The sequence below is a fragment of the Brachycentrus maculatus genome, unplaced genomic scaffold, assembly GCF_059751285.1.
Source record: "Brachycentrus maculatus isolate JH-2025_06_01 unplaced genomic scaffold, ASM5975128v1 h1tg000002l, whole genome shotgun sequence".
In the NCBI taxonomy this organism is placed as follows: Eukaryota; Metazoa; Arthropoda; class Insecta; order Trichoptera; family Brachycentridae; genus Brachycentrus; species Brachycentrus maculatus.
The window spans coordinates 83769-95524 of record NW_028280757.1 but is presented as its reverse complement, the minus strand read 5'-3'; the positions used below and the strand labels follow the sequence as shown (position 1 = coordinate 95524).

At 32.8% G+C, this 11756-nt stretch overlaps 2 protein-coding genes across 2 annotated transcripts; one reads left to right on the top strand and one right to left on the bottom strand.

The window, feature by feature from the left end:
• Window positions 1-633: 633 nt before the first annotated feature.
• LOC148314033 (proteasome subunit alpha type-6-like) lies at window positions 634-3934 on the top strand. Its single transcript, XM_088278131.1, has 5 exons — window positions 634-776; window positions 1116-1292; window positions 2467-2622; window positions 3122-3395; window positions 3791-3934. The coding sequence occupies exons 1-5, from the start codon at window positions 701-703 to the stop codon at window positions 3846-3848; spliced, it is 741 nt and encodes a 246-aa protein (XP_088134257.1). The 5' UTR covers window positions 634-700; the 3' UTR covers window positions 3849-3934.
• A 2445-nt stretch (window positions 3935-6379) lies between these two features.
• LOC148314032 (uncharacterized) lies at window positions 6380-11506 on the bottom strand. Its single transcript, XM_088278012.1, has 8 exons — window positions 11298-11506; window positions 10962-11204; window positions 9641-9824; window positions 8988-9163; window positions 8757-8879; window positions 7971-8113; window positions 7711-7882; window positions 6380-6891 (listed from the first exon to the last, which is right to left on the bottom strand). The coding sequence occupies exons 1-8, from the start codon at window positions 11415-11417 to the stop codon at window positions 6763-6765; spliced, it is 1290 nt and encodes a 429-aa protein (XP_088134138.1). The 5' UTR covers window positions 11418-11506; the 3' UTR covers window positions 6380-6762.
• Between the last annotated feature and the right edge of the window lie 250 nt (window positions 11507-11756).

Here is an 11756-nt window from a genome sequence, read left to right as displayed (position 1 = left end):
AGGTAATCAACACACGCGATTTTTGCCAACGTTTTCCTTTTTGTAATCCCGAATCCATAAACGGAATGAATAAATTAATATACATATATGGTATAAACGTTGAATAATGATTGTATCGATTTTGTACCGAGCAATTGGTCCTTTTTTTTCGAGTGGAAAATAATTCCATTCGGAAAAATTTGTGTAGGATTCATATATTTGTATTTCCAAGGAAAGAAAATGCAATTTCACCATTTTGCGTTTAGCATTTAAAAAAATCGAGGGAGTACAAAGAAATTCCAGCCTATTTATAGTTTAAAAAGTACTGTTATATAATATGTCTTTAATGTAAGATTATCAGTTTGTTTTTTTTTTTGTTGTTAAAACTTTTGCTTCTTAGTAATTTTTTTAATCAGTTCACAAACCTGGTTATCGATATTTATATATAGAAAACTACCTTTATTATAGACTTGAAAGGGGCATAACCGTTTCTTTTCTATTGATTCTAAATTTAATCAAGGCAATAAAAAAAATGAACGGCAGTCAGTACCTACACGCTCGTTACCTAATACCTACATATTTGTGTGTATCTCATTTACAAACCATAAACAACATGATACGAAAAATTATATCTTTCAAAATTGTCTGTGGCCCGGAGTGAAATAACAAAAATTTACAGTAACCTCTTTTCATTTCGCCGTCTTCAAAAACTTTTGATAAAATGGCTAGAGGAAGTAGTGCCGGCTTTGATAGGCATATTACCATATTTTCTCCCGAAGGTCGGCTTTATCAAGTCGGTAAGTTTATTGAATAAATTTGCTTAGTTTTTGTAAATCAGAGAAGCGACGAATGACACTCGTTCCCCGTGCGATGACTGTCATAATTCAAATGTTTTTAAAATTTATTTCCATTAATCTGACAAATAGTTTCGATACATGAGTACGCATATTATATATCGCTTCTTAATTTTCCTAAATTTAGTTTACTAGTACAATAATTTTTTTGGTTAATTTTCCGTCATTTTTCAAAAGTAGCTGTTGGCAATAAATGCACAATATCATGTAAATTTCCTAATTCAATATGGTCGATAGACGTTATTATTATCTTATTTTTGATCTTGTGTATTTCATTTACAGAATATGCTTTTAAAGCGATCAATCAAGGAGGACTTACTTCTGTAGCATTGCGGGGAGATAATGTTGCAGTTTGCGCAACACAGCGAAAGGTTCCTGACAAATTATTGGATCCTTCATCAGTAACCCATCTCTTTCAACTAACTGAAAACATTGGATGTGTCATGACAGGGATGATTGGTAAGATTTTTTCAATGCGGTGAAACCTATTTATAGTCTAATGGACTCGATTGAATTGAATTAATTAATTTTATTATACACACAATACATATATAACAAACTTAATTCAAAACAAAAACACATTTTTAATTTTCTAAATAGATAGAGACTCATGTAAAAAATAATAGAAGAACCCTTACATAGACCCGAAACAGATCAGTATTCAGAGCAATATTGTTCAGCATAGGCAGTAGTTCTCCCGAAAGGCATAACCCTTGTTAGGTTATTCCTGTATATTCTTATACACGGTATGATCGATTATCATGGAAATTCCGGAAGCACACATTTGCGTGTTCCTGATGGTTACATAAGACAGCGTTAGCATAGATTGTTTTACATTCTTATGTAAAACAATCTATGCTACCGCTGTCTTATGTAACTATCAGGAACACCCAAACCCGTGCTTCGTGTATTTCCATGATTATTGATCATACCGTGGAACATTAGATAAAAATGAGTAATCAAATATACATTAATTATAGTCTCTAAACTATTAAGCATACCCTGAAAAAACTTGGTCAGATAGAACCAAGGATACCCATGCTCTCTTATGTAGAGATATCATAAACATCTTTTGGATTTTCTCCACCATAAGAGTACTTACTTCATGGGACTCTCACATCAATGACCCACTCTCGAATCTACCAAGAAGTTATAAAGGCCGTACGCAGAATAAGTTTTTGTATTTCTGGTAGATCAGAAACATGTTGCGGGCTGTACAAATATGAGCCGAATGCCGTGCTTTTGACAGCCCTGTTTTGGACCGTTATAACTAAATGTATTGATGTGTAATGTAATGCTTGGTACAGACGGAGCCGGAATGCATATAGTGGGTGTAAATTTTTTCTGTATTGTCTCTGGACTACTAATTAGTTAATATTTCACCCCATTTATGACACAAACGTCAACACGAAATCACCCGGCGTGTTTAAATTCATACGTGAACGTGATGGACCAGAGACAAAACAGAAAAAATTTACACCCGCCATATGCATTTAGGCTCCGTCTGTACCAAGCATTACATCGCAATACATACACATATTTATTTATCAAATAATTTAAAATAATGTGATGTGATAGCCAAGGTACACAATTTGAAATGTCTAATGTCTGACTTTTATTAATTTTATTGCAGCTGACAGCAAATCTCAAGTTCAGAGGGCACGATATGAAGCGGGTAACTGGCAATACAAGTATGGTAATAAGATCCCCGTGGATGTTCTCTGTCGGCGTATTGCCGATATCTCGCAGGTCTACACGCAGAATGCAGAGATGAGACCGCTCGGTTGCAGTAAGACATTCTAGATTTTATTTATTACATATCTTCTTTTCGAGATGGCTTGCTGGCATTTTCGGGCATAGATTGCATAAAACAGAGTAGCCACTGTCTCCGTATACTGGATTCAGTCTCCCGCCAGCTGGAACTCTGGACTCCCAATTACCAGTTTATCTAGGCTCTAGTAAATTCCCTTCGTAGAGTAATTAATGGTCAGCACGCTCGGCTACCGTTCGGGAGGTCCCGGGTTCGATTCCCAGGGGGGGTCAAATAAATATAAGTGATTTTTTCACTGGAATATTTATTCAATATTACCCTGGACTGGTACTTGAAGCAGAGGGCTGATCACCTTTCCTTTATGTGTAAACGATCAAGATAACACAGTGTTCATATGAAGGAGTGCCCTATGCACCATTGGGGTGCGGATAAGCGGAGTAGCCGAGCGTGCTGACCATTACACTACGGAGGCGGACAATATATATAGTCTAGAATGAATATGTTTCCTTGTTTACAGGTATGATGCTCATTGCATTTGATGAAGAGAAGGGTCCGTGTGTATACAAGACCGACCCTGCGGGCTACTTCTGCGACTACCAGGCCATATCCGTCGGGGCTAAACAGACCGAGGCCAACAGCTACTTGGAGAAGAAACTCAAGAAGAAGCAGGACTATTCGTACGATGAAGCCATACAGCTCGCTATTTCTTGTCTGTCTACTGTTTTATCCGTCGACTTTAAACCCTCGGAAATTGAAGTTGGTGTTGTAAGCAAGAATAATCCTAATTTTGTGTAAGTTTGCTTTATCAAATTATATTATTTGCCTGATTTTAAACCTCCAACAGAATTTACAGCCTATACTTTGATAATATTTATATGTTTTCTAACTAGTTTTCATATATGATATGAGATTCTTATCATCAGACAACCTGCATACTATACAATCTCAAATCAAAAAATATTTTCATATTTTCATATTACATGTTAGTATTCACATTGTAAACTCAATTGATATATTTTAGTAAATATGCTCAAAATAAATATAAGCATAATTCTTTTTTAATCATGCTTTTTGTATTTATTTTGAATAGATTTACTAAAACAAAATGATTTTTTTACCTAACTGGTGTTTAAATGTTCACTTTCATGTGCAAAATAATTTTTTAACAATTGCTTTATTTTTCTAGGGTGCTGTCCGAATCGGAAATAGATAAACACCTCATTGCCATCTCTGAAAAAGATTAACAAGTATTATTTTTTTGGAATATACGGCATAATGTATGGGTTTTCAATGATTTCTTTTTTAATAAAATAATTTTATATACTCTGTCTTTACAATCTTTTTCTATCTATTATACCTTTTTGTATGAAACGTTACGATTTTGTTTTTCATGCATTAATTTTATTCTTATTAAATGAAAATAGAGAAAACCTGTAAATGGCTAGAAGATTCTTTAATGTGGACAAAAAAAATTGATTTTATTATTAATAATAAAACACATCTTGAGTTTTTCTTCTGTGCGTGTCATGTCAGGTCCCCCCTGAAGTCGACCATAAATAAATAATAATAATAACTAATCAGCGCCTTAATAGTTTTTTTTTAAATTACCTAACGTCCAAGTGACTGAAATCTAGCTACGGCTTACGCAACACCGCTTATCATGACCTTACTCAGGCTTCAACTTTTTAAGTTCCATAGCCTATGTCTACTCGTCAGTGGATTTACTCTTTATGTTTAAATTTACTATAATTTCATGTAATTTATGAGTGAAAATTCTAGGCAAAAAACACGCGCGACTTAATAGTTCTGATACCTGTCCAATCTTGTATGTTCCGGAGCCAGGAGATTTGTCTTCTGTCCACACCTAATTGACCTTTTGTTTTGCCTCTCACGACTAGGAGCAATAGCTTGTACTTCTCTCCTCCAAGCACATGCCCTAGATAGGACACATTCCGGACTTGATATTAGTCACAACTGTCTTCCTACTCTTGCTCTTTGGACCACATTCACGTTGCTGACTACATCGGTCCATGGATAAGATGTAGTCACATTTTGAATGCCTCTAATTGTTAATGTAATCTCATCGTTTCTTAGTCCTGATCTTGAGGGTACACGATTCAACTCCATGTAGAAGTACTAACCAAACATGACATCTAACCATTCTTTGCCAAGTTTTGAGTTATTAGTGCAATGATGTTTGACTTACGCTTAAGTTACATTATGAACTGTTCACATGTCACTAAATAAATGGCTAGTAAGTAACTCAGCCAGTAACAAATAAATAGGAATTGGATACTAATTTTACACTGATTTTTTTTTACATAGTCTGCTTCCATAGACTAGTTAGTGGTTAGCACATTTGCCTACTATGGTTGAGGTCCTGAGTTTGGTCCTCTGGGGGGTCAAAATAAATAACAGTTTTTTCACTCTATTTAATATTTATTTAATGTTACTCTGGACTAGCACTGGGACTTATCGCCTTACCTTTATATGATAAATGATCAATTTAACATTGCATTAATTCAATGCAGTGCCTTATGCACCTTCTGGTGTGGATAAGGGTCACGTAATACGTTTTACAATAACATTGCTTTAATGGTTTTTTAGGATGAATGTCATAGTTCCCCTGATTACACCTTATTGTTTGTAAGGTAGTTTTTTTGCTACACCAGAAATTTACCTTTTAATTGTCTGCTTATAAAATGTTTTGTATGTATATTATTTTGATCCCGACTGGTAATCGAATCAAAACTTAACGCAAATGGTGATAAAATAACATCACAATATCTGGAACTAATTTATCATTTTGTTGGTTTACGTTTAATAAATGATTACTTAAAAAGTTCCCAATAAATAAATAAAAAAGACTTCTGTAACAATGAGATTTTATTCAATATAAATAAACAATTTAACATACAAAATCATAATGTACCAACAAATAATCACTTAAACATTTATGTAAGCAGTATTTACTATAATTTCTTGAGGTACACTTCACAAAAATGGCTTAATAGAATAATATTTAAGCAACCAATATTCTTGTTTTTAGTTTAGATTTTAAAATATTTATGTACTGTTGAGGAATTAGTGCATATTATGTACATACATATTTATAATGTCTTTTATAAACTTGCTTCTTTACAGTAAAAATTGGGTACTAATTTTAAATGAAGGAAGAAATTATTTTATAAAAAAATAATTCCTTTTAATTAGCAGATAAAATAAGACCTGACGCTTTGAATTATTGAGTATTTAAATATAGCAGCCTCCCAATACACTGGAAGACAGATTATCTGGGATGTTTTATACTAATTAAAAAAAAAACAACAATAATGCAGATAATCCAGTACCTGGAAATAAAACATGTTCCCGGAAATAAATATGTTCGCGTCATATTTATTAAGTAGTAAAAAATGTTGCTGGTGCAAGCAGTGCCGTCTGGCTATATGCTAGAATATATTTTTTTAAACACATCTGTTTTGATAAATCCAGTGTTGCCGTATATTAATGTCCTGCTAGATCGGCTGTCCAAACTCAAAACACAGTAAGGGACATTTTTTTTTGTTATACGTTTTTTTACATTTTCGGACTAAGTAGATTCTACTTAATCCAAAAATGCAAAAAAACGTACTACAAAAAAAATGTCCCTTACTGTGTTTTGAATTTGGACAGCCGAGATGGTGTCACAGTATTATGAAATACTGTATAAATGTATCAGTATACTTGGTGAAATTAGATCACTTTTGGAAATCTTTATATTTTTTAAATTAATTAATTCAGATATTTCATTAAAACGTATTTTGGTATACACATTAGAACATTAATGACTATAAACTTTTTTTAAATATTCACTAGGTTTCATCATAACTGGCATTGTCTTATGGAAACTTTTAAACTTGCTTAAAATTAAAGATGTTTATTACGGTATAATTTCATCAAGAAATCTCAGTAAAAAAAGATCAATTCCCTGTTTTAGCTCATCATTTGACCAATTTGATAATTTATCATTTGATTTATTGGAATAAACTAGTTTTATGGTGTGTAAATATTTTAAATAGCAGAAATCCTAATTGCAGTCTAATATCAGATGTGATGAATATGCTAAATAATTGTGTAAGTATTGTTAACAATAATTACATATTTTTTATATAATACATATTATTTAAATTTAGGTTGATGTAACATGACATCATGCATGGCGTACTTCCAGGTCCACTGTCGAGCTAGATGTTCAAATTTCTTCCTGTCTGTATTGTACATGTGTCCCAGGACTGGTTCCATACAAATCTACAGGAGAAAAGTATTAGTATCTGTTTTATTGAGCATAAGCATTATAGCTAATTGATCATTATTAGTTAACTGCACAATGTCAAAATTCTTGATGCCCCGTATACACAGAGCATTGCGTAGTTATGGTTTGATAGATGGCCAGTAGTCTGACAAACAACTGTATTAACATAATTTACGGGTGGTTTTTTCATCAACCCCGACCCTAACTATACTCAGATAGTTGGCCGCCTGACCCTCAGTATACTAATCGCAAGTAACTGCAAACCCAATTCTGATCTGTGCAATGTTTTTTAGCGTCTCTGGCACTCTACCAACGGTATGTAAAAGACGCTTTTAAGTATTTCCCGCAAACAATGTGTTAATTAAAGTGTAACAATGACATCCTATAAGAACATATTTAATTTTAAAGGTTAAAAATGGCAAAGGTGAAAAAATAATGAAATAAAATTATTTTTTATTTTTATGTTTTTAAAAAGATTATCTCGTATCAAGACTTAGCAGTGCGTTAAGTACTGATATATGTAAATTTTTTAATTTAGAAACTGTCTTCAAAAGTTAATAATGCTTATAATTGACGTAAATAGGCAGTTTTATTACTCCTTTCATTATTTTCTTGACAAAAAACAAATACAAAAAAGGTTACCAAGTTAAGTAGTTTGCTTAAATATTTTCCAATATTCAGTCTCTTTGATTTCAAATAAACGAGCAGTTTATAAATTATTATCATAGGTAAAAAAATTAATAGGGAATGACATTTAAAAAATTATTTGATATTCTTAGACTTGGATAAATTTGAGTTCATGTTATATTAGTTACCTTGGTGTACGGATCTGTCAACAAGCTCTGGATGGAAATGAGGACTTTGCTGATTGTTAATGCCACAGACCAATTGTGATGTATACAATCTATACCTACATCACCGTGCCTCGAAATGTTTGGATGCAGTATTTTTGTTAAGAACCTGACTACTGGTGGATTGAGTGGATAACTGAAATTTTATATAATATATAATGAACAAATAAAATATGCTTGAATTCAGTTTAGTATATTTATAATTTTAAAAATATTTTTAGTACCTGTATGGAACTTGTATGTACAGATAAAACAAGCCACCCTCGTATGGAGAACCAATAGGACCTGTCAAAGTTGCTTGCCAATGGCAACACTTAACATCTAGTGGAATAGCTGCTATTCCTTCCGGAGGGTCATTGTGTAAGACCTATAAAATATTGGTAATATCGATGTAATAAATTAAATGAAAATAACTGAGTTATTTGATTGATCCACTCATTAAAATAATATAAGATTGCTCATATTATTTGAATGAGTGGATTGAAGTATTTTAATAAAGTTATTTAAATAAATACATTAAAATTATTCAGTTGATGCCTAAATGTTGTAATCAACTAGCAATTGAATTTAAAATGGTGGAAAGAAATAGTAGTATATTGAATGAGTTAATAGTTTAAAAACTAACTAACCATCACGCCGCTTTACCGTAGGGGTAAGCAGAGAGAATCGAACGCCACACCACTCTGTCTTTGCAAACATTCTTTGCCTCTTCTACATTCATGCATCTCCTCATACATACCCGACGATTATTACGACTCCTGACCCGGCCTCCTTCAAGTATTTGAAATTTTCAAGTACATTTAAATTTAAATTTCGTAATTAATTTTAACATTAACAATTTTAAGATAATTAAGAACAAAGACTTATATAAAAAAAGAACAAAATGCGCAGGAAAAAAATTGTCATTGGCTGTTATTGTTGATGGGATGTCAGATGAAAATTTTACCCAATTGTCACATGAATAAAAAAACATGCATCTCATGTTTATGCGAGTCAGAGTAGATAATAACCTTTGTTTCAGTATTTAGTCTATTTCGCCGCCAACTATTTTCTTCTCCGACAGGTTGTGCTTGCACTGCCATTTGAACAAGACACGTGTAACAGAAACATGATGTGATCAGTCTTTGGTAAGTCTAAAAAAAGGAAAAATTAATTCAACTATTTTTCAAAACAAATTTCACTCGATATGAACACTTAATATGAATGTTTGGAATTATAATTATTTCCATATTTGTGCTCACCTTAAACCACTGGTTGTTGTTGACTAAAGATTTGTACAGCGGCCATCTTTTTTTGATAAAATTTGCCCAATTTTGATTCGGCACGTGTGCTTTGAGTAAATTCCTCCATAGTTGGCAAACCATACTTACACTACATAATGACAGATCATCCAAATAGCTAAAGATCCAGAGAAGAACTATAAAAAAAATACATTTAAGAGTTCAGAATTTTTAAAATTAGAGGGAAAAATCATTGTAATAATACATTTTTATGCAATGTATTTTAACCATTTTGCAGACCTGTCAGTTGGACATATCTAATTATAATATCATTCAATTTATTATGAGATATATTCAAAATGCTTGAACTATGGAATCCATCTTCGAATCATAAAATTAAATTAAACTAAATACATACATTATATTATTAAAATATGTAAATTACAGAAAAGTAATTTTTTTGTGATTTTCAAAATTGACAAATTTTAGCATTGGCGTTTAACGTGTTAAATATAACGGTAAATTTTAATGTTTACATAAAACTACTTGTAAATTAACCTTATGTAAAGAAAACCATGTGATTCTATACATTTTTACCTCTGCGTGCAAGCTCACAAGTTCGTAGAACAAAACTATCCCTTGGCACTTTTGAGTTAAGTATTAAAAAGTGTTACCTTCAGGAGGAAGCCTTTGGACAAGATCTGGTTCCATCTGATCTCCCGGGCGGGGATTGGACAATAATTCCAAGCGGTTTTCTACATTGGGTGGAAGATTGGGTGCAATCATCTGAGCGAGTACAGGAGGATTCGGTTCTTCTGGCCTATCATCGCCATTGTTTATTTTATTGTTGTTAATATTCTAAAGACAGAAGCAAACATTATAATTTCATCTGTGAAATGCGATGTGAGTAAAGTGACATGTGAGATTAGCAAGGTGAGTGTTGATTGACTCCTATTTGAGTATTTGTCCAGTCAAAAAATGATCAACATACGTTTTGTGCCAAGTTTTTAAAAGTGACACGACCAGGTGTTACCCAGGAAATTTAAGGTATTATAAATTACATTCTCATGAAAACTATATGGTATTATAAATGGTATTTTACATGGTACATATTATAAATTTCCTTCTCATGAAAAATAGAAAAAGGAGCAGAGGAAGACCGAGATAAATCTGGCATGATCAGGTATGCCAAATACTTGAAAGCGATCAGGTTAAGAGTCGAAATATTCAGCAGGTATGTGTAAGGAGATGCATGAACGTGAATGTTTGAAGAAAAAGACAGAATGGTATGGCGTTCTATTCTCTTTGCCTAACCCTGCGGTGAAGCGACGTGATGGTTAGTTAGTTAGTTTTTCTCATGAAAAATTTGAAAGCAGCCATCTTTCCCATCCAATTGAGGTAGAAGTAGGACCAGATTGGAATAGATTTTTTTAACCTTTCCCTTCCGGTGCTAAATTAAAAATGCGCGTCCCGGTGTTGGGTAGTCACTACACAATCAAAATTTAGGAAAAATACGGACATTCAGAGCTAATCCCCTTTATTAATTATAAATGAAGTCAAAAATTATAATAATTTAGATATATTTGCTGAAAACATTAAAAAACCATCTGGCAACGCTCACGGAACAAGCATAGGTCCACTCTTGTCGGAAGCCCAAGAGCTACTGCCGCTAGCCAGAGAGCATTGAGCTTTGAGCTCCTCACCCTTGCACAGTGCAAGTATGCAAGAGTGAGATGCGAACACTCTTCGCGCGCTGTTTATACACGAATTTGTTTCCGATATTCACAAAATACCTCTGATGTACCCGACAAATTCTGATTATTATTAATATTATTTAAATCAATGCGTAAATATGTTATGGAGGAATACCTAAAATCTTAGCCTTGTATTTTTTTATGGAGATATAATGGTTATTAGAAGCTATGTGTACAAGGTACACAACACCGGGAAGGGAGGGTTAAGAAATCGGCAGGATATTATTCCATATTTCCATACCTGAAAGAACCATAATAACACATTATTTTTCGGCGTAGGCTGATTAGCACGTTTCTCAGCCGTATAGTTCAAATCACAAGGTTCGTCATTTCCAGAATCACCATCGTCAGTTTTCTCGCTGCTAATAAACGACGTAGGTAAAAAGGTGGCATAATCCGGGAACAGAAAAGAATGACAAGTCAAGCAGACTGGTTCTCCAAAACATGGGCCATAATATCCGTTGCAATCGTAACACGATGTAGTCTGAAAATAAACAAATAATTTACACTTCATTTAAAACACAAATGACACTTATGTTAATTTGTAATAGAAAAGTAAATTATAAAGTCATATTACTGTAAACTCAAATTGCAGATCAGGTTCGTCATAATGGCACAACGCTAATGTTTCGGCGGAAACCTTGTCACCATTTGATTCTAGAAGTTCTAAAAATTTAGCTGTATTAACGATATCCATTTTTGTGTATTACTAACTACATAAGAGACAATATTTTTATTGAATTCCGTGAATCGTGCGAAACTCGAAATTGTTTTGACGTTTAACTCATTTTTTTAAATAATAAATTATGGCTGTAAGATTAATGTATTTTTTTTAAGAAAATGTAAGTACCTACCCCTCTGTAAAAAAATGTCTCTGTGGCTCAATATTTCGTTGTCAAACATTTTTTGTTATTATTCAAATAAGGAATATTTTTAATACGCTATATAAAAAAGGTAGCAAATTCTACATTTCACTAATTTTGCACATTGTAAAAACAAATGTAATTAAAACATTATTACAACACTTTTTTTAGCG